The 27,870-nt window shown below is 39.4% G+C and overlaps 2 protein-coding genes across 4 annotated transcripts in view; both read left to right on the plus strand.

Moving 5' to 3' along the window:
* LOC132522607 (bile acid-CoA:amino acid N-acyltransferase-like) overlaps positions 1–4,783 on the plus strand; it is a 28,552-nt gene extending 23,769 nt beyond the window's left edge. The window contains 2 exon segments of the mRNA XM_060153192.1: positions 3,418–3,484; positions 3,487–4,783. Of these exon segments, the coding sequence (XP_060009175.1) occupies positions 3,418–3,484; positions 3,487–4,013 (594 nt within the window). The 3' untranslated portion in view covers positions 4,014–4,783.
* The window catches only part of LOC132523476 (acyl-coenzyme A amino acid N-acyltransferase 2-like), an 80,212-nt gene that overhangs the window by 44,321 nt on the left and 8,021 nt on the right, over positions 1–27,870 (plus strand). The window contains exons 1-2 of one of the 3 annotated variants that reach the window (XM_060154717.1): positions 16,361–16,573; positions 17,592–17,665. The exons of 1 other annotated variant lie outside the window; for it this stretch is intronic. The gene's annotated coding sequence lies outside the window, so the exon portion shown is untranslated. Of the gene's footprint in view, positions 1–4,057; positions 4,151–16,360; positions 16,574–17,591; positions 17,666–27,870 lie in introns of those variants that run through there. One more of the 3 variants, XM_060154718.1, reaches the window with a different exon arrangement.

Here is a 27,870-nt window from a genome sequence, read left to right on the forward strand (position 1 = left end):
GCTACAGTAATCAAGACAGTATGGTACTGGCACAAAAGCAGAAATATAGATCAATGGAACAGGATAGAAAGCCCAGAGATAAACCCACACACATATGGTCACCTTATCTTTGATAAAGGAGGCAAGAATATGTAGTGGAGAAAAGACAGCCTCTTCAATAAGTGGTGCTGGGAAAACTGTACAGGTACATGTAAAACTATGAAATTAGAACACTCCCTAACACCATACACAAAAATAAACTCAAAATGGATTAAAGACCTAAATGTAAGGCCATACACTATAAAACTCTTAGAGGAAAACATAGGTAGAACACTCTATGACATAAATCACAGCAAGATCCTTTTTGACCCACCTCTTAGAGAAATGGAAATAGAAACAAAAATAAATGGGACCTAATGAATCTTAAAAGCTTTTGCACAGCAAAGGAAACCATAAAGAAGATGAAAAGGACCCTCAGAATGGGAGGAAATATTTGCAAATGAAGCAACTGACAAAGGATTAATCTCCAAAATTTACAAGCAGCTCATGAAGCTCAATATCAAGAAACCAAACAACCCAATCCAAAAATGGGTAGAAGACCTAAATAGACATTTCTCCAGAGAAGATATACTGATTGCCAACAAACACATGAAAGGATGCTCAACATCACTAATCATTAGAGAAATGCAAATCAAAACTACAATGGGGTATCACCTCACACCAGTAGAATGTCCATCATCAAAAAATCTAGAAACAATAAATGCTGGAGAGGGTGTGGAGAAAAGGGAACCCTTGCACTGTTGGTGGGAATGTAAATTGATACAGCCACTATGGAGAACAGTATGGAGGTTCCTTAAAAAACTAAAAATAGAGCTACCATATGACACAGCAATCCCACTATGGGCATATACCCTGAGAAAACTGTAATTCAAAGAGTTATGTACCACAGTGTTCATTGCAGTGCTATTTACAATAACCAGGACATGGAAGCAACCTAAGTGTCCATCAAGAGATGAATGGATAAAGAAGATGTGTCACATATATACAATGGAATATTACTCAGCCATAAAAAGAAACAAAATTCAGCTATATGTAATGAGGTGGATGGACCTAGGGTCTGTCATGCAGAGTGAAGCAAGTCATAAAGAGAAAAACAAATACTGTATGCTAACACATATATATGGAATCTAAAAAAAAAAAAAAAAAGTGGTTTTGAAGAACCTAGGGGTAGACAGAAATAAAGACTCAGACATAGAGAATGGACTTGAGGATATGGGGAGGGGGAAGGTAAGCTGGGACGAAGTGAGAGAGTGGCATGGACTTATATATACTACCAAATGTAAAATAGGTAGCTAGTGGGAAGCAGCTGCATCACATGGGAAGACCAGCTCCATGCTTTGTGACCACCTAGAGGGGTGGGATAGGGAGGGTGGGAGGGAGACGCAAGAGGGAGGAGATATGGGGACATATGTATATGTATAGCTGATTCACTTTGTTATAAAGCAGTAACTAACCATTGTAAAGCAACTATACTCCAATAAAGATGTTTAAAAAATTAAAAAAAAAAAAGAATGTTGTCTTTCAAGGAGTTACATTGCTGGTGTATGAAGAAGGGAAAATGTTGATCTTTATGGTCAAGCAGGCATTCCTGCTTTGAGGCAATTTGGTTAATGTATAATCAGGTGTACATTGCACATAGGGAGGGCCCAATACAGACAGGGACTATGTTATGCTTAAATTTTCTTGTCTGGACTCAAAACGTAAATTTTATTCCATCACCTCAAAATACCAGTCAGAAAAGATATCCCATTCAGTTCTGAAGATTTTTGAGCTCTTGTAATCCAATTTGGTTTTAAGAAAATTAAGTTCAGGGATTTCAAAATTACCCATAATGGCCATTGATATTCTAAATTGCCTGTGGTCAGGTCAGTCCATTTAATTAGAAATGTGCATGAGGAAGAACCAAGGTTTTTAAATATAAAATTGGCTAGAGTCTCAGTGAGGGGGAGGGGGTGTGCTCTCAAAATATTTATATAACTGGGATCCCTTTTCTCAGAGATTTTTCTCTAGAGTAAAAGAATAATTTTCCAACAGCTTAAACAATTTACAGCTCAATTCAAACAGCTTGCATTCACAGTGTCTGCAGGCCTAATACCAGCCAGTTCTAAGGGAACAGCTTGGTCCTGGAGGAGCCAGGCCAAAGGCGTCTCAGCTAGTTCCCATGGAACAGCTCCTATTCCAAAGGAAGGGCTGATGGCTGAACTGACTGCATTTCAGTGAAACAGCCCCTGTACCTGAAGGAACTCAGCTGACAGCTTCTCAGCCAGTTTCAGTTGAAACTCTCTGATCTCAGAGTCAGATTGAAGTGTCAAAAGAGTACTTGCATACAGAGCAAGGCTTTAACCAGAAACAATGAAACTTTAAAATAGATCCCACACACAGCCTGAAGAGCTTCAAATGCAAAGAGGTGTCAACTGAAAAAAAAAAAAAAAGAAAATAAGAAAAAAACACAACCTCAAATTTGAGAATTATGTTTTTGTGACAGACAAACTGAGGGCTTAAGCCCAGGAGCAGTCTCTCAGATAGCTCTGAGGGACTGCTCTGAAGAGGTAAGGGAGAAGCCAGGGTATGTAGTAGTTTTGCAGCAAAAACCTGGTACATCAAAAGATTACTATTAATTAAATAAAACCAGACATCTCAAGTTAATGAATTTAGTGCTTTTCTATGTACAGGAAGATGCAAGAGTCTGGGCTCACTGAAATCATTCCTTTGATATGCACCTCAGCTATCTAAAGCGAGCATCCTCTTTGTTTCCATCCCAAGTTTCCTCAGGGCTCTCCATGGGTGGTTGGGGGTGGGCAGGTGCGGCTGTAAATGACTGGTGGCTTGATGGCCACAACATCTTTTGTTTACTGATATGGCAGACCGCATTCTTATTCTACAGACCACAAGGACTCGAATCCAGGAGGAAGATGTACCCTCAAACTCCAGAGTCAGCAAGAGAAGCAGTGAGCAATAAAGGGCTCAACCATGGATACTGCAACTCTTTGCTCGCCAGCCCTAGAACCTTTGGGGGTCTCCTCTGGTCCTTGTATGAGCCACCAAATGTTGCCCTAAAACAAATAGAATGCCAGATATTTCTCCAGCAAAGATGGAGTTATTCAGGATCAGCTGAGATTGCAATTTGGGGTCTGAAACCATGATGAAGCATGTGCAAGTCCCTGCACAGCAAGGGAAGGAGAAGGATTTTCTGGAGGGGAAAAGGAAGATGGGAGGGCTTACGGTAAACAAAGAGCCCAAGGCTTTTCACTGGCTGAGTTCTTGCCTGGAAAGAAGAGCAGTCTTTCTACCTTTTGGGCTCTGCTGTTGTTTCAGGGTGTGAGAGCTCCCCCTTCTGGTCTCCGGATTGTATTTAATTGGGGTTTTTGTTTTTTACAGGTCCTTAGCCTGTGTATTAGGGTAGTCTCCATGTCCAAAACAGCAGAGACTGGACTCTCCATGGCTATTCACTAAAGCAAGTCACAGCTGCCGCGCTTATTAACGGGCCCAACTTTATTCTTGACATTCCACAGGTATATCATGGTCACATAAATCAGCTCTGGCCATTCTCTCCTCATTCACTATCCATCAGTACCTTAGGATTAGTAGAGTTACAGCACATTTTTGAGAATACTAGAGCTGAAGCCAGTGAGACATTTTTTCTCCCCATTGAAAAGGCCCAGGGACATTTCCTCTTCATTGTGGGAGAAGAAGATATGAATGTCAACAGCAAAGTATATGCAGAGCAAGCCATAGAACAGCTGAGGAGACATGGGAAGAACGACTGGACCCTGCTGTCTTACCCAGGGATAGGCCACCTGATAGAGCCCCCCTACTCCCCACTGTGCTGTGCCTGGAGGATCTCCAATCTCCACCTCTTCATGCACTGGGGAGGAGAGGTGATCCCACATGTAGCTGCACAAGAACGTTCTTGGAAGGAGATCCAGAAGTTTCTCGGGAAACACCTTATTCCAGTTGTGACCAGTTGTCTCTGAGAAGAGCAAATATTTCTGGAAATACAGAAGCAATAGGATGCTTTACCAGCCTCCACTTGATTTTCATGGAACAATGCTTTTGACCTCTTCTTGTAAGAAGGAAGTTATGGCAAGAGAAGGCAGGAGGACTGCGAATGGTATGCTTCGACTTTGGAAAGGGAAAAATGGCTTCCTCTTAATCTAATATCATAAACTGAGGCGTTTATGTTTTTAGAAATATAAACTTAGAGCTCTGCCTGTTCTAAAATATTTCAGTTTACATTTACAGCAATTCTTAGGGAAAAAAATTACCAAAATTGAACCATAGAATCCCTTGGCTTGTAAAACAATCATGAATAGAATCAGGTGCTGATGAGTGATTTCTTCTTTATTTTTAAATTTATTTATTTTATTTTATTTATTTTTGGCTGCATTGGGTCTTCGTTGCTGTGCGCGGGTTTTCTGTAGTTGTGGCGAGCAGAGGCTACTCTTTTTGGTGGTGCGCTGGCCTCATTGTGGTGGCTTCTGTCACTGCCAGGCACAGACTCTAAGCACGTGGGCTTCAGTAGTTGTGGCTCGCGACCTCTATAGCACAGGCTCAGTAGTCTGGCACACAGGCTTGGTTGCTTTGCGGCATGTGGGATCTTCCAGGATTAGTGCTTGAACATGTGTCCCCTGCGTTGGCAGGTGGATTCTTTTTTATTTTTTTTTATGGTTTTCTACTCTTTTTGTGTGTGTGTGTATATTCACTTTTTTTTATCATCTTTATTGGAGTATAATTGCTTTACAATGGTGAGTTTCTGCTGTATAACAGTGAATCAGCTATACATATACATATACATATATCTCCTCCCTCTTGCGTCTCCCTCCCACCCTCCCTATCCCACCCCTCTAGGTGGTCACAAAGCATGGAGCTGGTCTCCCCATGTGAAGCAGCTGCTTCCCACTAGCTACCTATTTTACATTTGGTAGTGTATGTATGTCCATGCCACTCTCTCACTTCGTCCCAGCTTACCCTTCCCCCTCCCCATATCCTCAAGTCCATTCTCTATGTCTGCGTTTTTATTTCTGTCCACCCCAGATTCCATATATATGTGTTAGCATACAGTATTTGTTTTTCTCTTTCTGACTTATTTCACTCTGTATGACAGACTCTAGGTCCATCTACCTCACTACAAATAGCTGAATTCCTTAGATAGGATGTAATGAGTGACGGTGTCTGTGTTCCAGTTAAATTTTATTTATGAACACCAATGTTCATAAATAATTTTCTATTTTTTTCTAAGTGTTTACAAATGTAAAAACCATTCTTAGGGGCTTCCCTGGTGGCGCAGTGGTTGAGAGTCCGCCTGCCGTTGCAGGGGACAGGGGTTCGTGACCCGGTCCGGGAAGATCCCACATGCCGCGGAGCGGCTGGGCCCGTGAGCCATGGCCGCTGAGCCTGCGCGTCCGGAGCCTGTGCTCTGCAATGGGAGAGGCCACAACAGTGAGAGGACCGCGTACCGCAAAACAAAAATCATTCTTAGTTCTGGGCAGCAGAAAAAAGGGTTGTAGGCTGGATTTGGTTTGCAGGGCATAGTCTGATGACCATGGGTATGGAGCAATGCCAATCACTTTGTCCAAGGTCAAATTGGAGGTATGTTCTCTAAAGGGCAAGTCACAGGCCAGATATTCCTGAGCTACTGAATTGCAATGGATCGAAGTAGAGGAGATTGATGGATAATCAAGGTGAAAATGAAGCAGTACAAAAGTATTTTGAATCATTTTGTAGGTATGATGGGGAGCCAATAAATAGAGTAATAGAAGCAACATGAGGACACTTCAGTTTTATCTGCCTAAACTCTTATTATTTTATCTGCTTTCTGATACCCTCTCTGTTTAGAGTAAAATTATTCCATTCAATATGTGTGGGGCTGTTAGCCTCCCTCCTCTCTCAGTCACAGAAGTTTTCACATTTCTGAGACCTGGCCAATCAGAATACCTCACTCCTTTAATTATAATAATCATGTAATTGCAATGGCTAATACCCTCTATGAGTTTTACTATGTATTAGTTATATATGTCACATGCTATATATATTAGTTATATATGCAATATGCAATATAATAGTTATCGTAATGAGTATAATCAGTATAATTTTTCTTGTTTCCTGTTTTGGACTTTAGGAAGAATGTTGGTGTTTGGCCTGCTATATATCCTTGATTTATATTTTATGTATTTTTCTTTTAAACCAGGAAGGTTTGGGATTTTTTAAGTGTTTTTTCAGCATTGCTAGAAAAAATTATATGGTTTTCTCTGTAGATCTATTAATATGATGAATTATTTTTCTAGTATTGAATCATCTTTACATTTGTAGACTAAAACTCAGTTGGTCATGATGTATTGTTAATTAACAGTAAATAAAATCAAACTTTTTTTGTGGGGTGTTTTTGGTCAGGTATTATATCAATGTTGTACGTGTTTCATAAAAAGAATTAAAAAGTTTTCCTTTTTTCCTATAGTAGTTTAATTAGGACAGAAATTATCTCTTCTTTAAAAGCTAGTTGCTCTATCCTGGGTATTACATTGTTCCTGGCAATTTTTTTTAAAAGACAACCTGGATTTTTATTGATATTTAGTATATTATATCTTTCTCTATTATAGTGGATATTTTCAATCCAAATAAATTCTTTATATATGTATATATACTTTTTTGCATTTTATATATCAGAAAAATCAGAAACATTTAAGATTTAAATTAAACTATATGATAAAGTCTAAAAAATATAACAAAGTAAAAGAAAAAATCCCAGTTCTGGCATATTAATGTTGCTAGAGTTAAAACAAATGAATTCCACATTAATTTTATTTAATTTTTGAAATTATACAAACAAAACTTTATAGAACATTCTGGCTTTTTTTTTTATTGTGGCAAATAGACAAAACATAAAATTGTCACTTTAACCATTTTTAGGTGAATATATGCTGAATTATACAGTGGTTTTAAGTACATTCATATTGTTATGCTACCATCACAATTATCCATTTCCAGAAGTTTTTCCTAATTGAAACTCAAAGCCCGTTAAACAATAAGTCCCCATTTCCCACTGCCCCAGTCTCTGGTAACCATCTTTCTGTTTTTTGTTTCTATGAATTTAACTACTCTTTATATAAGTGGAAACACACAATATGTGTCCTTTTGTGCCCAGCTTGTTTTACCTTCAAGATTCATTTATACTGTAGCCATGTGTCAGAATTTTCTTCCTTTTTAAGACTGAATAATATTCCACTGTATGTATGTATACCAAAATTTTGTTTATCCATTCATCCATCAATGGACATTTGGGTTCATGTGACATTTTGGCTATTGTGAATAATGCTGCTATGAATGTTGGTGTATAAATATGTGAGTCCCTTTTTTCAATTATTTTGGGTATATAAGTGGAACTGCTAGATCATATTGTAATTCTATGTTTAATTTTTTGAGGAACCATCATACTGTTTTCCACTGTGACCACATCATTTTATGCTTCCACTATCAACGCACAATTGTTTCAACATCTCCACATCCTCACCCACACTTGTTATTTTCTGTTGTTTTGAAAGTACCCGTTGTGGCTGGGTATACCTTGAGTGAGGTGGCTTTATTCAGCTGAGGTAATCCCTGAAGAAGACTGACAGGTAAGATTTATGTCCCAGCAGTACTTCCAGCAGCTGGATTGTAAATCCTTTATTCCCGTAGGAGGATCACAGCATCACTGTGTCCACCGCATTGGCTTTCTGAGTTGTTACGTATGGGTTCCCCCTATTTCTGAAATTTCCCTCTCTGCCTCACCTGGAGTTTAACCTTCTCAAAGCCATCCCTCTTCTAGTGGGGCTGTCTCTTTCTGAGAGTAAATATTCATAATTTGTTAGACTTATATGTCTTTTAGGTCACTGAAAGTGTGTTTGTTTGTTTTTGTTGTTGTTTCCCATTTGTAATTTACTGATTTTCAGGAGAAGGGAAGATTTAGAACTAAGCAGCCACCATATTCTTATTGAAACTGAAAGTTAGGAAAATTCGTATAATTATCTTCAGGGTTTTCTTCAAGTCTTTGGGATTATTTGGATGTAGCTGGAAGAAGAAAGAGAAATCTAGCATGATTCCCAGGTTTTGACTCAGGAAACTTGCCGGATGGACAACATTCATTGAGATAAAAAGTGTATATAAAAGAGAATGTCTCAGAAGGTGAAGAATTTGGTTTTGGATATGTTAAATTGGAGATACTTGTCTTATGTTCAGGGGGAGATAGAATCTGGTCACAGGAGATATGCCTGAGTTGGAGATATCAATCTGAAGTGCTCAGCAGTTAAATAGGAAATCACCCAGGGAGAACATGCAGTATGAGGAGGGATGAGTGTCAAGGAGAGATTGCTGAGAAAACAATAAAATTTAATGGACAGGATAAGAAACAGCAACCTACAGAGAGGGCTAAGGAGGGCTAGTTGGAGAGGGTGAAGACACGCCAGATATGAATCATTTCACAGAAACTAAAGAAAGAAAGTCATAAGAAGCTGGATATGACTACTGTACAGTGTAGGAAACCAAATTCAGGAGGAAGTCTTCAAGAGGAAGACTAAAAAGCTTTCATGAGATTTGAAAATTAAAAAATTCTTGGTGAGCTATTTTATTGGGATAGGACAGAAAATAGAGAGCAGCTGGCTGAGTGAATTAGAAAACAGGAGGTAGAGATTATGTGTTGCAAAACTCCCAGGCAAAACAAACTGGCTCATGATTTGTGTTTTGTTTATGGTACATGTTTTGTTTTTGTTATTAATTTTAAGTTAATATTGTCGGCCCTGGAGGTATCTTGGAATGGTAACTGAATCACAAATTAATAAAGAAGAGATGGTGTGTTAATGTGTATAAGCTTGAGCTAGAAGCATCTGAAATTTAAAAAGCCTTTCTCACTATTGCAGAGATTGGCACTAGCCTTGAGGTACTGTTCAGAAGAAACCCAGATTCCCCAAAGTACACACTTATTACCTCAAAGTCCTATCCCCTAGTTTCTGATATTTGACCCAAGTCTAAACATCAAGCTCTGTCATTAAAAAATTAACTAAATTGTATTTGTCATTTAGATTTCAATTTCACATGTATATAAATGACATTATATGAAAAACATTCATCCAAATTTTTTCTAATACTTTGGGAAATAACATACTTGTATGTTATTTCAAGTGATCCTTGCCATATTGTCCACTCTATATTTACTAGAGGCTTACGTTTTACTTCTAGAATCAAGAGTCAAAGTTATAATGCCAAGAAAAAGAAACATACCTCCTCTTAGCTTTCAGCAATGGTGGGGTTGTATGTACATAAAATCATATTGAGCAGATGCTCACTAAACATTCTTCCTTAAACCCCACAATGCAATATTTTAATTTTTGCTTTAAGGAATCTGATGCATTTTAAAGAAAACTAAAGAGAAAAATGGTCTTTTATATTTACCCATATTTTTATTTTTCTAGTGTACTTTATTACTGCCTGAATATTTGACTTTCTGTTTGCCGAAGAACTTCATTTAACAATTCTGCTGGCAATAAATTCTCAGTTACTTTCATCTGAAAGTGCCTTCATTCTTGAGTGACATTTTCACTAGATAAAGAATTCTGGGTTGACATTACTTTTAAAGATGTAATTCTACTGTCTTTGTCACCTTACTTCCGTTTCTGATTAGAAGCTAGCCATCAGAATGTTGTTCATCCACATGTAATGTGTCATTTTTCTCTGACTGCTTTCAAAATTTTCTGTTTATCTATGTTTTGGTATTTAGAATATGATCTTCCTAGGTGTGATTTTCTCTGAACCTGTCTTGCTTGGGGTTCACTTCTTGAGATCTATGAATTAGATCTTTCCCCAAATATTGGGGAATTTCAGATATTATTTTTTCAAATAATTTCTCTGCTTTATTCTCTTTTCTTCTTCTAGGAATGTGAATGAACACTTGCACTTTAAACTTTTCTCTGGATATTTCCCAGAAATCCCTAAGACTTTTTTTTACCCGTTTTCTTTTCAATTTTTTTTCTGTCCTTCAGGTTGGTTAATTTCTATTGGTGAGTTCTCAAGTTTTTGACCCTTTTTTTCTAACTCCAGTCTTCTATTAAACCCATCTTATGTTTTTCCCCCAAATATTTAACTTTTTTTTAGTTCTACTATTTCCTTTTTTTGGGTATATTTTATTTTATTCTTTAATATTAAAAAAAACTTTATTTAAATATAGTTCATTTACAATATTGTGTTAGTTTCAGGTGTGCAGAGTGATTCAGTGATACATACATATATATATTCTTTTTTTATATTCTCTTCCATTGTAGGTTATTACAAGATATTGAGTATAGTTCCCTGTGCAATACAGTAGGTCATTGTTCATTTTCTATTTTATATATAGTAGTGTGTATATTTTAATCCCAAACTCCTAATTTATCCCTGCCCCCCTCCTCTTTGGTAACCATAAGTTTGTATTCTATGTCTGTGAGTCTGTTTCTGTTTTGCAAATAAGTTCATTTATATCATTTTTTTAGATTCTACATATAAGTGATATCATATAATATTTGTCTTTGTCTTCCTTCACTTAGTGTGATAATCTCTAAGTCCATGCATGTTGCTACAAATGGCATTATTTCATTCTTTTTTATGGCTGAGTAATATTCCAGTATGTGTGTGTGTGTGTGTGTGTGTGTGTGTGTGTGTGTTTGTGTGTATCTTATACTAAGTTTATATATATACACATATATATATATATATATATATATATATATAAAATATTTTTATCCATTCATCTGTTGATGGATATTTAGGTTGCTTCCATGTCTTGGCTATTGTAAATAGTGCTGCAATGAACATAGGGGGTACATGTATCTTTTTGAATTATGTTTTTTCTCTGGATATATGCCCAAGAGTGGGATTGCAGGATCATATGGTAGCTCTAGTTTTAGTTTTTTAAGGAACCTCATTACTGTTCTCCATTGTGGCTGTACCAATTTACATTCCCACCAACAGTGTAGGAAGGTTCGTTTTTCTCCACATCCTCTCCAGCATTAATTATTTGTAGACTTTTTGATGTTGGCCATTCTGGCTGGTGTGAGGTGGTGCCTCGTTGTAGTTTTGATTTGCATTTCTATAATAACTAGCGATGTTGAGCATCTTTTCATGTGCCTTTTGGCCATCTATATGTCTTCTTTGGAGTAATGTCTTTAGAAAGCCCTGAAATAAACCCATGCACATATGGTCAATTAATCTATGACAAAGGAGAGAAGAATATACAATGGAGAAATGACAGCTTCAATAAGTGGTGCTGGGAAAACTGGACAGCTACATGTAAAACCTACACCATACAAAAACACTCAAAATGAATTAAAGACCTAAATGTAAGACCAGATACTATAACACTCCTAGAGGAAAACATAGGCAGAATATTATTTGACATAAATTGCAGCAATATCTTTTTCAATCTGTCTCCTAGGATAATGGAAATAAAAACAAAAATAAACAAATAGGACCTAATTAAAAGCTTTTGCCCAGCAAAGGAAATCATAAACAAAACAAAAAGACAGCCTACAGAATGGGAGAAAATATTTGCAAACAATGTGACCAACAAGGGATTAGTCTCCAAAATATATAAACAGCTCATACAGCTCAATATCAAAAAAACAAACAACCCAATCAAAAAATGGGCAGAAGATCCATGTGTTCTGTTTTTTGTGCCAGTACCATACTGTTTTGATTATTATAGCCTTGCAATATAGTCTGAAGTCAGGAAGCATGATAACTCCAGCTTTGTTCTTCTTTCTCCAAACTGTTTTGGCTATTTAGAGTCTTTTGTGGTTCCATATAAATTTTAGAATTATTTTTTCTAGATGTGAAAAATGTCACTAATATTTTGATAGGGATTGCCTTGAACCTGTAGATTTCTTTGGATAGTATGAACATTTGAACAATAATAATTCTTTCAATCTCTGAACATTGAATATCTTTCCATTTATTTGTATAAATGTTCAGTTTCTTTCATCAATGTCTTATAGTTTTCAGAGTAGAGGTCTTTCACCTCTTTGGCTAAATTTATTCCTAGGTATCTTATTATTTTTGATGTAATCATAAATGGGATTGTTTTCTTGATATTACCTTCTTTATAGTTCACTATTAATGTATAGAAATGCAAAAGATTTCTGTATATTAATTTTGTATACTGCAACTTTACTGAATTCATCTATTAGTTCTAATAGTTTTTTGGTGGAATCTTTAGGGTTTTCTATATATAGCATCATGTTGTCTGCAAACAAATAGTGATAGTTTTACTTCTTCCCTTACAATTTGGATGACATTTATTTCTTTTTCTTGTTTGATTGCTGTGACTAGGACTTCCAATACTATGTTAAATAAAGTGGCAAGAGTGGGCATACTTATCTTATTCTTGATCTTAGAGGAAAAGCTTTAACTTTTATTAACTGGATTTGTCATGAATGACTTTTATTATGTTGAGGTATGTTTCCTGTACACCAACTTTGTTGAGAGTTTTTATCATGTATGGCTGTTGAATTTTGTCAAATGCTTTTTCTGCATCTATTGAGAAGATAATGTGATTTTTTTTTTTTTTTCAGTACGTGGGCCTCTCACTGTTGTGGCCTCTCCTGTTGCGGAGCACAGGCTCCGGACGCGCAGGCTCAGCAGCCATGACTCGCTCCACAGCATGTGGGATCTTCCCAGACCGGGGCACGAACCTGTGTCCCCTGCATTGGCAGGCGGACTCTCAAACACTGCGCCACCAGGGAAGCCCGATAATGTGATTTTTATCCTTCATTTTTTTTAACGTGGTGTATCACATTGATTGACTTGCAGAATTTGAACCATCCTTGCATCCCTGTAGCAAATCCCACTTGATCATAATATTTAATTCTTTTAAAGTATTGTTGAATTCGGTTTGCTAATATTTTGTTGAGGATTTTTGCATCTATGTTCAGGGATATTGGCCTGTAATTTTATTTTATTTTTTGTAGTGTCTTTGTCTGGTTTTGGTATCAGGGCAATGTTGGCCTTGTAGAATGAATTTGGAAGTGTTCCTTCCTCTTCAATTTTTTGGGAATAGTTTGAGAAGAGAAGGCATTAAGTCTTCTTTAAATGTTTCATAGAATTCCCTTGTGAAGCTGTCTATTCTTAAATTTAAAAAAAATTTTGTTTGTTGGGAGGTTTTTTTTTTAATTTTTATTGGAGTATAGTTGAGGTACAATGTTGTGTTAGTTTCAGGTGTACAGCAAAGTGAATCAATTATACATATACATATATCCACTCATTTGTCAATTTTTTTCCCATATAGGCTTATTGGGAGTTTTTGAATTACTGATTCAATTTCACTACTGTAGTCAGTATGTTCAGATTTTCTATTTCTCCCTCATTCAGACTTGGAAGATTTCATGTTTCTAGGAATTCATTTGTTTCCGCTAGGTTGTCCAATCCTTGCTGTATAACTGTTTATAATATTCTCTTATGATTGTATTTTTGTGATATCAGTTGTAACTTCTTCTCTTTCATTTGTAATTTTATTTATTGGGTGCTCTTTCTCTCTTTTTTTTTAAATCAGTCTGGCTAAGTTTATCCATTTTGTTTATCCTTTCAAAAAACTAGCTCTTATTTTCATTGATCTTCTCTATTGTTTGTTTTTATCTCTATTTTATTTAGTTCTGCTCTGATAGTTATTATTTCCTTCCTTGTGCTAACTTTGGGCTTTCTTTGTTCTTCTTTTTTTTATTCCTCTAGGTAGAAAGTTAGGTTTATTTGAGATTTTTTTAATTTCCTGAGGTAGGCCTGTATCATTCTTAATTTCCCTTTTAGAACTGCTTTTTGCTATGTTCCATAGATTTTGAAGCATCATGTTTCTATTTGCATTTGTCTCAAGGTATTTTTTTATTTCCTCTTTGATTTCTTCATGGACCCAGTGATTTTTTAGTAACATGTTGTTTAGTCTCCATGTGTTTGTGTTTTTTCCAGTTTTCTTCCTGTAATTGATACGTAGTTTCATACCATTGTGGTCAGAAAAAAATGCTTGATATGATTTCAATCTTCTTAAATTTATTTATTTATTTATTATTTTTGACTACGTCGGGTCTTAGTTGCGGCACACAGGATCTTTGTTGAGTCATGCAGGATCTTTCATTGCAGCGTGTGGGCTTCTCTCTAGTTGTGGCATGTGGGTTTTCTCTTCTCTATTTGTGGCACGCAGGCTCCAGGGCACATGGGCTCTGTAGTTGTGGCACATGGGCTCCAGAGCACGTGGACTCTGTAATTTGTGGTATGCAGGCTCTCTAGTTGAGGCATGCAAGCTCAATAGTTGTGTTGTGCTGTTTTCATTGCTGTATGGCATGTGGGATCTTAGTTCCCTGACCAGGGATCAAACCCACATCCCCTGCATTGTAAAGTGGATTCTTTATCACTGGACCACCAGGGAAATCCTAATCTTTTTAAATGTATTGAGACTTATTTTGCTGCCTAGCATGTGATCTAGCCTAGAGAATGTGCACTTGAAAAGAATGTGTACTCTGCTGTTTTTGGATAGAATGTTTTGTAGATATCTGTTGAGTCCATCTGGTCTAATGTGTCATTTAAGATCATTATTTCCCTTCTGTCTGGATGATCTATCCATTGATGTAAGTGGGGTATTAAAGTCCCCTACTATTATTGTATTATTGTCGGTTTCTCCCTTTATGTCTGTTAATATTTGCTTTATATATTTAGGTGCTCCTATCTTAGATACATCTATGTTTATGAATGTTATATCCTCTTCTTGGATTGACCCTTTTATCATTATATAACGGCCTTTTTTGTCTTTTGTTATATACTTTATTTTAAAGTCTGTTTTGTCTGATAGGAGTATTGCTACTGGAGATTTATTTTCGTTTTCATTTGCATGGAGTATTTTTTTCCCATCCTTTAACTTTCAGTCTGTGTGTGCCTTCATCTCTGAAGTGAGTCTCTTGTAGACAGCATATAAATGGGTTTTATTTTTTTAATCCATTTAGCTACCCTAAGTCTTTTGATTGGAGCATTTAGTCCATTTACATTTAAAGTGATTTTTGATAGGTATGTACTTATTGTCATTTTATTACTTGTTTTATGGTTGTATTTGTAGTTCATTACTTCTAGTCTCTTCCCTTGTGGTTTGATTTTCTTTAGTGTTTTGTTTGTGGTTTCTTTTTGTTTTTGTAACTATTACTGGTTTTTGTTGTGTGGTTACCATGAGACGTGTGTGTGTGTGTGTGTGTGTGTGTATTAAACTGATAGTCATTAAGTTCAAACACATTCTAAAATCTCTATATTTTTACTCCTCAACACCATGTTTTATGTTTTTGATTTCATATTTTACATATTTATATGAATCCCTTAATTGCTTCTTTTAGTTATAGTTGATTTTACAATTTTGTCTTCTAACCTTTGTCCTAGATCTTTAAAGTGGTTGATCTGATGTCTTTATTATATATTTACCTTTACCAGAGAGATTTTTTCCTTCATATATTTTCTTATTTCTTGTTATGGCTTTCCCTGTGTGCTCCCCCCCCTTAAGGAAGACCCTTTAACCTTGCTTTTAAGGCTGGTTTAGTGGTGATGAACTCTTAGTTTTTGCTTGTCTGGAAAACTCTATCTCTCCTTCAATTCTGAATGATAACCTTGCCAGGTAGAATATCCTTGGTTTTAAGTTTTTTCGTTTCAGCACTTTAAATATATCAGCCACTCCTTTCTGGCCAGCACAGTTTCTGCTGAAAAGTCAGCTGACAGCCTTATGGGGATTCTCTTAGTATGTGGCCCTTTGTTTTTCTCTTGCTGCCTTGGGAGTTCTACCTTTATCATTAATTTTTGCCGTTTTGATTGTGATATGCCTTGATGTGGGTTTCTTTGGGCTTATCTTGTTTGGGACTTTCTGTGATCTTGGAACTTGATACCTGTTTCCTTCTTCAAGTTAGAAAAGTTTTTAGCCAATATTTCATAAATTACATTTTCTGCCCTTTGTTTCTTCTTTTTCTGGGATCTCTATAATGCAAACATTAGCATGTTTGATGTTGTCCCAGAGGTCCCTTAATGTATCCTCATTAAAAACAATTTTTCTTTTTTCTTTTCTGATTGGGTGATTTCCATTATTCTGTCTTCCAGGTCACTTTTGCATTCTTCTGTAACACCTAATCTGCTGTTAATTTCCTCTAGCGTATTTTTCATTTCATTTATTATATTCTTCAGTTCTGGTTGGCTCTTTATAATATTTTCTAGTTCTTTGTTGGAGTTCTCATTGTGTTCTTCTATTCTTTTCTCGAGTTTGGTGAGCATTTTTATGACTATTGTTTTTTTGTTTTTTTTTTATGGTACGCGGGCCCCTTTCACTGTTGTGGCCTCTCCCGTTGCGGAGCACATGCTCCATTCGCGCAGGCTCAGCGGCCATGGCTCACGGGCCCAACTGCTCCGCGGCATGTGGGATCTTCCTGGACTGGGGCACGAACCCGTGTCCCCTGCATCGGCAGGCGGACTCTCAACCACCGCGCCACCAGGGAAGCCCCCATGACTATTGTTTTGATTTAATCAGGTAAATTACTTTTCTCCGTTTCATTAGGATTTTCTTTTCCCCCCTGGATTTTATTGTGTTCTTTGGTTTGGAACATATTCTTCTGTTTTCTCATTTTGTTTGAATTTCTCTATTTGTCTCTATGAAATTAGGTGAAACAGATACCTCTCTTGGTCTTGAAGGTGTGTTCTTGTGTGGGAGCATCTCTATGCAGTCTGTATGTGCCCAGTGACTTTGGTGGGAGAGCTTGATCTGAAGCAAGCATGGGCCAGAGCTTTTTCTGGGGCACACTGAATCCATCACCTTGGTGGGGGTGTGCTGGAGCCTGGGGGATGGGGGGTAGAGCTGGAGCCTGGCATGGGCCAGGGCTTCTCCTGAGTTGCACTGGTGGCTGCCACCTTGGCCAGGGTGGACTGGAGCCAGGGGGCAGCTAGAGCTAGAGCCCAGTGCAAGCTGCAGCATCTCCTGGGGTGTGCTGGTGGCCATCAACTCGACGGGGGGCAGGACAGGAATTGGAGGGGCTGGAGCTGGAGACTGGTGTGGGCTGGGGTGTGGGCTGGGGCTGTCTTGGCAGGCCAGCCAGAGCACCAGGCACTTTTCAATGTGCTGCTTCTGTGCTGGGATTGGGAGCAAGCAAGTCTGTGTACATGCCCTTTAAAAGCAGTCTTGGTTTCCTACAGCCCTTCAAAAAGCCTCACTGGTTTTCAAAACCAGACAAGGAGGATTGCTGTCTCAGTGCTAGACCCCAATGTGGGGCTTGAACCCCTTGCTCCTTAGGCAGGATTCCCAAGTTTGTGGTTTCCCCCTCCTCTTCTGAGTTGCCCACTGGTGGTATGGGTCCTGAGTAGATTGCTTCTCTTCTCCTGCCAGTCTCAGTGTGGTTGTTGTCTTTATATCCTCAGTTGTAGAAGAGCTATTCTACTAGTCTTCAGGTCATTTTTGGAGAGAGTTGTTCTACATGTAGTTGTAGTTTTGTAGGTGAGCTAGGGTTTTCCTATGCCACCACTGATCCTGCCTTCTCTTTAATTTTCTGTAATAGAATCAGGCTTCCTTTCAAACACCTGTTTCCAATGATGATGGAAGGGAAAGAAAACATAAACCAGCTCATTAAAGGTATCTTAATCTTTTCTTGTTTCATACAGCCCATGTTCAGGTAAATAATTAATTTGAAGTTCAGATATTAGCAGAAATGTTTCTATTTCCTTCAAAGATACCCTGTACCCTCTTTTCCAAATCTGGGTGCAAGAGGGCTTGTATAATCTCAGGGCAAGGGTGTGTGGCAGGAACGCTAGATCAAATAACTATTCTTGGCCAGCTTCTCTAACCTGGTGGAAGTGTAACTCATCTGGTCTCCAGGCATTGACCTTTTGTGTGTATGCATTCATAACTCATGGTTGTTCTCTCAGAATGGTCAAGGCCAGGTGGCAAACTCACTCTTACCCTCTGGCTCAGGTGGTGAAACTACTCAAATCCTCTGGGTTTGCCCCACTTGTCCTTCATTGTCCTTCAAAATTCCCTGAGTGTCACCTGTGTCCTTTGTAGATCCCTGGTAGAGCTACATACCCCATACCCTGTGCTAAAGAGTCACCTCACACATTGTCATAATGGTCCCCAGGGAGGTTTGCTGGCCTTCAACTCTTAGCTGCTTTCCATGCCCATCATTGTGAGAATATGGGGACTTCCTGAACCCTTTCACACAACAGGAGTGCAAAGAGAAACTTATGTGTGCTGTCTTTGCATCTCTCTCTGCTTAAACACACAACATCCTGTTTTACTCTACTTTCCAGAACTCCAAACAGGAAGCAGGACAAAATCTTCCTCTGGGGTTTCCAGTTTCTTGTAATTCATTCCCACTTTTGGTCAAGGCCTAGACCTTTTTTCTAGGCAGGGATGCCTTCTCCCCTAGCACAACAGGTCCAGGGTCTAGCCTTAATGTAATAAAGCGTCAGAGGAAGAACAAAACAATTACTGAAAATATAAACAAATTGGGAGGTATTAGTAAAGATTTTTCCTTGTAAGTAATAAGTCAGGGTGTACACAGATACAGCTGAACTTATGCAGATGCTACTTAATGACTGAAATATTTTGGAATACATCAGTATTTGGAATGCATCAGTAGTTAGCCTTCTCATGTTACAGCTAAGTAATAGAGTCTTGGAGAAATTTTTACAATGAATTAAGAGCAGTGCTGGGATCAGAACCTGGGGATGTAGCCCTAAATTTTCTCTGTTACACTATGTTGAGATTTTTTTTCCCATAGGCTGTTAAATTCTAAGGAAATTTGAAATATGTTTTGCTGTATTCACTAGCACTGTTTTTGTCTCCGGAGAGCTAGAAACACTTCCATTTCTATATTTACTCCTATTTAGGGAGTACATTTTTTTAGGTTCTAATGATGATTAGAAATACTGTTAGGTCTGTCACTGAAAGGGAGTCACAGTTTTCCACTGATTGTGCTGCAGCTCTGTGGAAGTTCAATGAAATCCCTTAAGTACACCTGGTGACTTTCACCCACCAGAATAGTCTTCATTCCATAATCACTTATTTTTGCTGCTTTTCTTTCCTCTCCTTCTAAGGAGACCAGAATATATCATCCCAAAATAGGCCTCTTTGCCATAAAAATACTAGCACTTTAGAAAAACAGCAGCTGCAAGAGAGCCCCTCTGACCCTCCCCCTTTTCTTCCTAAAAGCAGGAGATAAAACTCCCAGATGGAAGGTGTCCTCCCTACACCAGAAGGAAAGTAACATTCTTATCATCAAGGACAAGAAATTGAGACTGAGATAATTCTATACAAATAGACCTTGTTAAAAACAATTCTTATCTTCCTTTAGGCTCCCCACATAGTATAATTACTTTTCCATAACTGCCTCTCTTTGTTCAATCTAATATAAAACAGGTAGGTTTTGCCATTGCTTTGGGTCTTCCTTATGAGGGCTCCTGTGTCACATAAAGCTTACACTAAATAAATGTGTATGCTTTTCTCCTGTTAATCTGCCTTATGTCAGTTAAATTCTATCCTAAAATTATATATTGATATAATCGTAGAGACAGAGACAGAGAGGGAGAGAGAGAGAAAGAGAGACAGAGACAGAGGGACAGATATTTTAAGGATTTGACTCATGCGATTGTGGGGACTGGAAATCTGCAGGGTGGGTCAGCAAGCTGGAGACCCAGGGAAGAGTTGATGTTACAGTCTTGGGTCTGAAGGCAGGCTGGAGGTAGATTCCTTCTTCCTCAGAGGAATTCAATCTTTTCTGCATGGTTCACACCTGCTACTGACAACTGCTAATGCCTCCCTTGTACATGGTTAGCACCTTACTGTCCAGTGCTCCCACCAATGTCCCCGCTCTTAATTTGCTACATTCTTTGAGGGTCCATGGAGTGCCAGGTCCCTGGTGTCTTCTGTTCTAGGCAGCAGAGTGAAGAAGGTCTGACTCTGTGCCAGCTTAGCATGCATCTCATTTTATGGCCTGGATGCTGGAGCACCCTTTCCCGTGCTTCTCTTAGAGTCTTAGTAAAAACAACACTATTTCTGCTGCGTTCCTCCCCAGCCCACCTCCCTTCCTTGGATCAAGTCCTAGGAATTAGTCACTAAGCTGGGAGCCTTGCTAGCCTGCCAAGGTACCTCTCTTCCTGTGTAAGAGCTGTGTGCTAAAACAGCCTCCTCTTCTCCCAGACATTCCAATCTGCCCATGACTTCCAATATTGGCCCCTTCTCCTCAAGGCTTATACTTCACTTTTAATACATTTTATTGTACCATTCCCATTTCACAAGTTAGAAAGCAGAAGCCCAAGGAAAGGTAAGTAATTTGCTTGAGGTCAGTCACAATGACAGATGTAAAGGAATCAGGGTTCCAATCTAAGTCTTTCTGATTCCAGAGGCCAGCTACACCCCACTGGCTGCAAGAGATGCAAAAATTAAAAGACATGGTACCTTCCCTCAAGGAGTTCACAACCTGGACGCACAGTCTGCAATTTGTATCTTGGATCACTTGTATATTTTGACAATGGGCATGGACTGATGGGATTAACAATAGGACAGATTTCAGGGATTCTGGTCCTGAGGAGGCATTTTTGCATGGGGAGGGCTTTTGCTGTCCCTTTGAAGAGTGGTTTGCAAACTGGGCTATGCTTTAGAATCTGCTTTTAAAAGTACAGATCCCAGAAACTTACCCCAAACCTATCAAGTCAGAATCTCCAGCTGAGGGGCCTGGGAATCTTTATTTAACAGACTTGCCCGATGAGTCTGAAACCCACACCACTCTGAAGATGGATATTTGGGACTCATCTTAGAAACCACTAAAAAGGCAGCTGCCTAAGAGACCACTGACTTAGAGGAGGAGATAGAGAAGGAATTGAAGCAAAGGAGAAGAGAGCCAGGAGTTGAGAGGAGGAGTCCAGGGAAGAGGTGTAGAAACCAGACCTATGTGATGAAATAAAACATTCCTTTATGAAACACCTGGATTGAAAGGCACACCAGCTAAACTGAGCCTCTGCCCAGACCCTGTGGCAGCACGTGCTCGTAGCCCTGTCCCTGGGAACTTAAAAAAAAAAAAAAAGAAAAAGGAGCAGCTGATGGTTTCTATGGAGACAATTTCAACTTTGAACAGTAGGCTGGGGTATTTCGAACGATCTAAATTAGCAAGCAATAGGCAAGTGTCCAGTGCTTCTAGCCGGCTCAGTAAGCCATCCCACTCCAGACTGCTTCCTGCAGCCGAATTCAGGGTGAGTCAGGGCTGTCGTGGCAAAGTAGAAAAGGTCTGCTTTCTGATCAGCAGCAGGGAACCGGGGAAGGCTGCTTTGTCTTTCTGTGTATGTTTCGCTTACCTCAGTGGGTAGCACAGTTCTCTGAAGAACCAGAAATTACTATCCCAGGTAGTTTATTGTTCAAACGCTGATTTATGTCAGATGCATAAACCTAACCAGAAGACTGTTTAGAGACTACTTTGGAGGTGAAATGCACACTTGGCTGCAAAAATCAGGGTCCAGCCTAATGTGACTAATGGAGAGATTGTTTTTTATATACATTTAATTAATTAATTAATTTTTGGCTGCTTTGGGTCTTCGTTGCTGTGTGCAGGCTTTCTCTTGTTGCGGTGAGCAGGGGCTGCTCTTCGTTGTGGTGCGCGGGCTTCTCATTGCAGTGGCTTCTCTTGTTGCGGAGCACGGGCTGTAGGTGCATGAGCTCAGTAGTGGCTTACGGGCTCTAGAGCGCAGGCTCAGTAGTTATGGCGCATGGGCTTAGTTGCTTTGTAGCATGTGGGATCTTCCCGGACCAGGGCTTGAACCCGTGTCCCCTGCACTGGCAGGCGGATTCTTAACCACTGCGTCACCAGGGAAGTCCCTGGAGAGATGTTTCTTGACTCAAAGAATTTTTCTCTGGGCTTTATTGGGAGGAGGAAGTGCTGTGATGAAGGAAGAAAAGCAACAGGATCCTAAAGGAAATGGAATTTTTGTTTCTTGATTGGTAATATGGTAATTTTAACTTCCACGGGACCTTTCGCTCTCTTTTATTCTTTGTTTCCTGCCTTCTGATGTGTTGATGTCCCGCCAGTTCTTGACTGCCCTTCCTCTAACAGGTCAAGGTCTCCCAGTGGTGCAGGCGTGATCCCCGTCCTTCCCCCTGGGACTCTGGGGGGGGGGGTCTGAAACGTGCTCAGCAATGCAGCTATCAGCTATCAGACCCTATCAGATTGCTTCCATTTTGCTGAGGGCTCCCTCTCCAGCCACCAGGAGGCTATGCCTGTGAGAGGCAGCTGAGTTCTTGTTTCTTGCCCTCTGGCTGCTTTCTATCTTTGGTTTCACTGACAGTCTGCAGTGTACATTAACTGTTTCATGGACAGTCCTGCCTTCTGCTGCAAAGAAGTGAGGAACCCTGGAAATTGTATGCCATTGGATTTTGAGGAATTTTCCATCTTCAGAAGTAGCCTATAAATATTCAACTGGGCTTCTGTTCTGTCTTCACACTCTCTCTGAGATATGTCACTCAACTTTTTTTTGTGTGCTTTTTTATCTATCATTTATTCTTTCACTTCATTCCTCAAACATTTACTGAGCGATCACTATGTACTGGCACTATTCTAGGAACTGAGAAGTAGAGTGTTGAACAAGGTATAATTCTTGCCCGTGAGGAATACTTTACAATCCAGAGTAGTGCTGTCCAGTAGGATATTCTGTGGTGATGGGAATATTCTATAGCTACATGGTCCAATACAGTAGCCACTAGTAACGTGGCTACTGAGCAATTAAAATGTGGTTAGTGTGAATGAGAAGCTAAATTTTAAATGTCAATTTCATGCATTTTTAAGTGAATTGAAATTTAAGTAGCTGTACATGGCTAGTGGGTACTATATTGGATAGAGCAGAAAAGGGAGAGACAGATAAAGAAGCAGATTTTGACAATATCCTATGCTAGTTTGTAATGAGATGGTTGCTTAGACTAGTAAATAGATTGGGGGGTGGTGGTGAAAGGCTTTGATTGAATTAGATGATAAAGCGTGTCAAACACAAAGGGAAGTCCAAGTCCAAGACTGACAGGTTCAGCTGGAAAAGAAATAAAGAGCCCCTTTTAGATTCAGACAGTTTATTACTTATATAGGCAGTGAAGGCAAGAGGTGCCAAGGGTGCAGCTCTCTGGGTCCTTGTCTCACCCACCAAAAGGATGGAACTGAAGCAAAAGGAACCAGACGTCTTCAACAGAGTTGTGAGATATTCAGTGGCTGAGGAGCTGATCCTAGACTGCAACTCAGTGGTCCTAGAGCCTGCAGCTCTGCCCTAAAGGGGTGTAAGTATGAGATGGAGAGTCCCATGCCTCTCTGGAACCAGGGAGGTGGATGGGAAAGCTGCCTCATGGCAGCCTCCCACAAGATAGGGAGAGACAGATGGGAAAACTGTCTTGTGAAGCCTCTTGTAAAGACTGCTTCTCATGCCATGCTCCTGGGAGGATCACAAGGCATTCCACCCAGATTTAGGTCATATGGTGGTTCAAGCTGTTCCTGTGGAAACATGGAAGGTCTCGAGGGTGCTATGGTAGAGCCATTCCCCTGCAAAGAGTCTTAAGTGCTAAGACAAAAGATTTAGACTTTATCCTCAAATGAATCTGGCTGCCACTGGAAGTTTAAAGCAGATGAGAAAATTGATTATTTTTGAGTTTTATAAAGATCTGTCTGACAACATTGTCGAGATTAGACTGGGGAGCAAAAGCAACTGTAAAGAGAGAGATAATTGGGTAAAAGGATGAGAGTTTATGGGAATGGAGAGGAAAATCCACAATCATTTAATGAATACATGGGATGTGAAGAGCTCCTGTGCAGTGAAAGTGACAAAGACACATCAGACAGGATCCTGCCTTCAAGAAATTTACAGAGTAACAGGAGAGAGTACACACAGCATACATTACTCATTAATATTAAGTTCAAGAATTAAGTGCTCTGGGAGACATGGTAGAGAGAGAGCCCAGAGGAGGGACAGCCCTCTTCATCTGGGTGTCCCCGCACAGTGTAGGTGCTTCATTGATGATAATGACAATTGAGTGTTGAACAGGATAAGTTTTAAGTCTTCTTACAACTTATTTTGAAAATCTGTGAGGGACGGGCCCTGGCAGGCAATAAGCCTTAACAACTAACAAAGATATTAATCCCTATAGCAGTATGTGGATTAGTTGGGATTCAATTAGAATAAGACAATAGAAATGGAATACAGGGAAAGCAGGAAAAGATTGTAAAGATTCAGCGTGGTGAGAGGTGACAAGGAGAAGGTTTGAGGGCAGGGTTAACTTGCCATATACCACTGGAAATATGAATGGCTGAGTCCTCACTCCCACTTCCCATCCCCACATTCTTGTATTTTTATTTGACCTTGTTTTCCTTCTTCCTCCAGAGGGAGATCAGTTGATACTTATTGCTTCAGGAAAGAGAAAAACAAAAATTTTTTCCTGGCCTTTATGTTGCAAAAAGCCTAATAGATGATGTGAATTTCAGAAGTCACAAATGGGTGTATTTCATTTGGTGTCTTTCGTTTGGTCCACGCCTTGGGTTGTTTTTTCCTTTGGTTGGTTGGTGGTTGTTGTTGGGTAGTTTTGTGTGTGTGCATTTTTTTAATAGAATACATTTGAATGCCTTAGATGGGCAGGTAGTCTTAGGTTCACTGCAGTCTTACATTTTGTTCATCTCTGTCCTTTATCTACAAATTTATATTACCTGCCTGGCCCCTATAGGTATCTGAATTTGGAACCACTGGTATCCATCGTAAAACAGGTTTAGAAGAATGCATAGTAACATATGAATAGGGTCTCCCAACCCCAAGTCTTTGAGCACTGCCACAGTCACAGGGAACTTCCTTGAGCTCCCAGGAAAAGCAGGATGCTCTGAATTCTGTGATTATATCTCTGCCATCTGGAGGAACAAGGACTCAAAACAGAAATTACTCTGAATTTAGAAAAATAGAAAAAAAATTACATTTCATGCACATGTGGGTTTGTGGACTAAAGTTTACTCCTACTATTCCATTACTAGTCCTGCCACCCTGTACACCAGGGTATATATTTTAACTAAAAGCTTCAGAGTTAGGGAAAGGGAAAGATGAAGTTAAGGTCAAGGAAGAAGTAGGAAAGAAAAACAAGAGGGGGAGGCTAGGAAAAGAATGAGCTCTCATATGTCTACCCTCATCTGGGGAAGATAAGTAAGGTTTATATGTAGGGTCAGACGGTACTGGTTAAAATTCTTGCTTCATCATTAACAACACAGGCAAGCTTGGGTAAGTCATTTAACTAGCTGAGCTCAATTTCCTAATTTACAATGTAAGGATAATAATAATTTTTTATTCCCACAGGTTTTTTGCAAGGGTCAAGAGAAATAATGGTCATAAAAGGGTACTGAAAAGTGAAAAGACTTTACTATGTGGATTCATATTACCCAGTGACTAGCCATTAGTAAGTGCTCAATAGTTGTTTGCTGTTACAGAAAAAAGGGCAATGAGGGGAGAGCTGAATTCCAAAGGCCACTTAAAATTACCAGCCCCTTTACTTGTCAAATAATTGTGATATTTTATTTGTCTTTTCCATTTTCCTGGAGCCATTGCTGCATTTTTTAGTTGTTTGTTAAAGACCATACCCAATGCAACAGGACAACTTGTATTACCAGCTGATGTAAATTCCACTGATAAGTAGCTTCACTGTAAAGACAGAGTGTTTCAGTGTGTGGCCTCTTGTCAAATGACTCAGAAAATGGCAGTTCTCCATCACTAATCTTCTGAGTTTTGTCCCTAGTCCTTCAATTCCCTTCTTCCCATTTTAAATTTACCCTCAAATTTATCACTCCATTGGACCATCAGACATATTTGGAATGCTTACTGAAATATAAAAGAGTTTCATAATAAGTAACGAAATGAGAAAAATTCCCTAAAAAAAATTCCGTATGAAAATTCTCTTCTTACACTATCCACACTTCACAATGTTTACAAATAACAAAGTGTCAGGGTGCAGCTGACTACAGTGTGTAAAAATTCATTTTTCGGAATGCAACTTTCCTTCCATATTACACCAATAGAGTTTGTTCACTCCTTTAACTCAGTCCACGGAGCATAAGGGGAGTTTGGAGGAGGTAATTCAGGAAGGAGAGGCACACATCAGCCCACCATGCTCTTCTCCACATCGAGCTCGCCACTAGCCATCAACAGCCTCCCCTAATCTTGCATCCCAAACTGAGAATGGTCTCAGCCAATTGTATGTGGTCCTTTCACACACCACCCTATGGGGCTGAACAACATGTAAAGGAACAGCTCAGTGACTGTCTCCCTCCATCATTGCATGCACTATCATCACATCACACTTGAAGTTCAAAAACTGTTTCTCATTTTTCCAATTAAGAGCTCTTGTGGAAACCCTAGTGACATTTTGCAGAGCCTCGGAGTTCCTCAGAAACCCAGTTGAGAATCCCTGGTGTATAGGTATCAAATCTTCTTTCATGTATGTGTGTGTGTGTGTATGTGTGTACAAGTGTATGTATGTATTATTTATTTTTGGCTGCGTTGGGTCTTAGTTGCAGCAGGTGGGATCTTTTGTTGCAGCGCTCAGGCTTCTCTCTAGTTGTGGTATGCGGGTTTTTCTCTTCTCTAGCTGTGGCGTATGGGCTCTGTAGTTTGCAGCACGCAGGCTCTCTAGTTGAGTCTCCCGGGCTCAGAAGTTGTAGCGTGTGGGCTTAGTTGCCCTGTGGCATGTGGGATCTTAGTTCCCCAACCAGGGATTGAACCCATGTCCCCTGCATTGGAAGGCGGATTCTTTACCACTAGACCATCAGGGAAGTCCCCATGTGTATGTATTTAAATCCTGGATTTTTCTTGTTTCTTGAATATATAAGGGGGTGTTATATAAAGAACAGATGGCACAAGGCTTGAATAAGTCTGAGGTCTGATAGACTTACAACCAGCTTCTGAAGAGGTAATCTGTCAGACTGTGCCTTGGATCCCTACCAGATCTTCATGCGGGCACACCCTATCTTGTCAGCCTGTGAAAAGTGACTTTGTTTAGCCCATGTTCCAAAGGCAGTGACTGTGGGATTGCTGATCATGTGGCTGCTTCCTAGTCTTTGGTCAGGAAACCTGACACACCATTCACAAGCACACACTGTTGACTTATCAAGTGACCTCTCTCTCTCTTTCTCTGTTTCACGTGCTCTTGGGAGAACGCCTGCTTCTTATAGGAAATTTCATTATAATCTAACCCCTTGCATATACCTTGGTGCAAATGGCAAAAATCTAGACATAGAATACTAATGACCATTATGGGGAATTTCTGAGAAGTCAGAATCAATAACTTAACACATTTAACAGGAGCTCCAGAAAAATTAGGAGACAAAACAGTAAGCATAGTCAGCTAAGTGCTGAGACCCCAAAATAAAATTCTAGCTCTAAGATAGATTCCTTTCAAAGACTGAAGTCTTCTGAAACCTATCTTCTTCCATCTCTCTTTTCTCTGACACTTATTTATATAACCACAGACCTTCTAAATGACCTACCCTTTCTTTCTTCAGGGGTTTCTCAGGATAGGAGCAATCTAATTTCTCTTTGTCCCTGTATCTTTCTCTCTTCCCTCAAACTCCCACACTCTACTGCAAGACTGTCTTTCTGTGATTATCTGGTTACAGCTTCTGAATTTTATGGATACAGCCACGTAAAAAGAGTCCAAGGCTAAGACTAGGCTGAGGCAAGAGGGCACCTGGAGTGCAAAATTTCAGGACTTCAGGGACTTGGTCATGCAAGTAAATTTTGCTACCTAGGTGCCTTCTTGCTACACCTTTAGTTCTTACCTTGATAGAGTGA

Source organism: Lagenorhynchus albirostris, chromosome 7 (assembly GCF_949774975.1).
Source record: "Lagenorhynchus albirostris chromosome 7, mLagAlb1.1, whole genome shotgun sequence".
NCBI classification, from domain to species: domain Eukaryota; kingdom Metazoa; phylum Chordata; class Mammalia; order Artiodactyla; family Delphinidae; genus Lagenorhynchus; species Lagenorhynchus albirostris.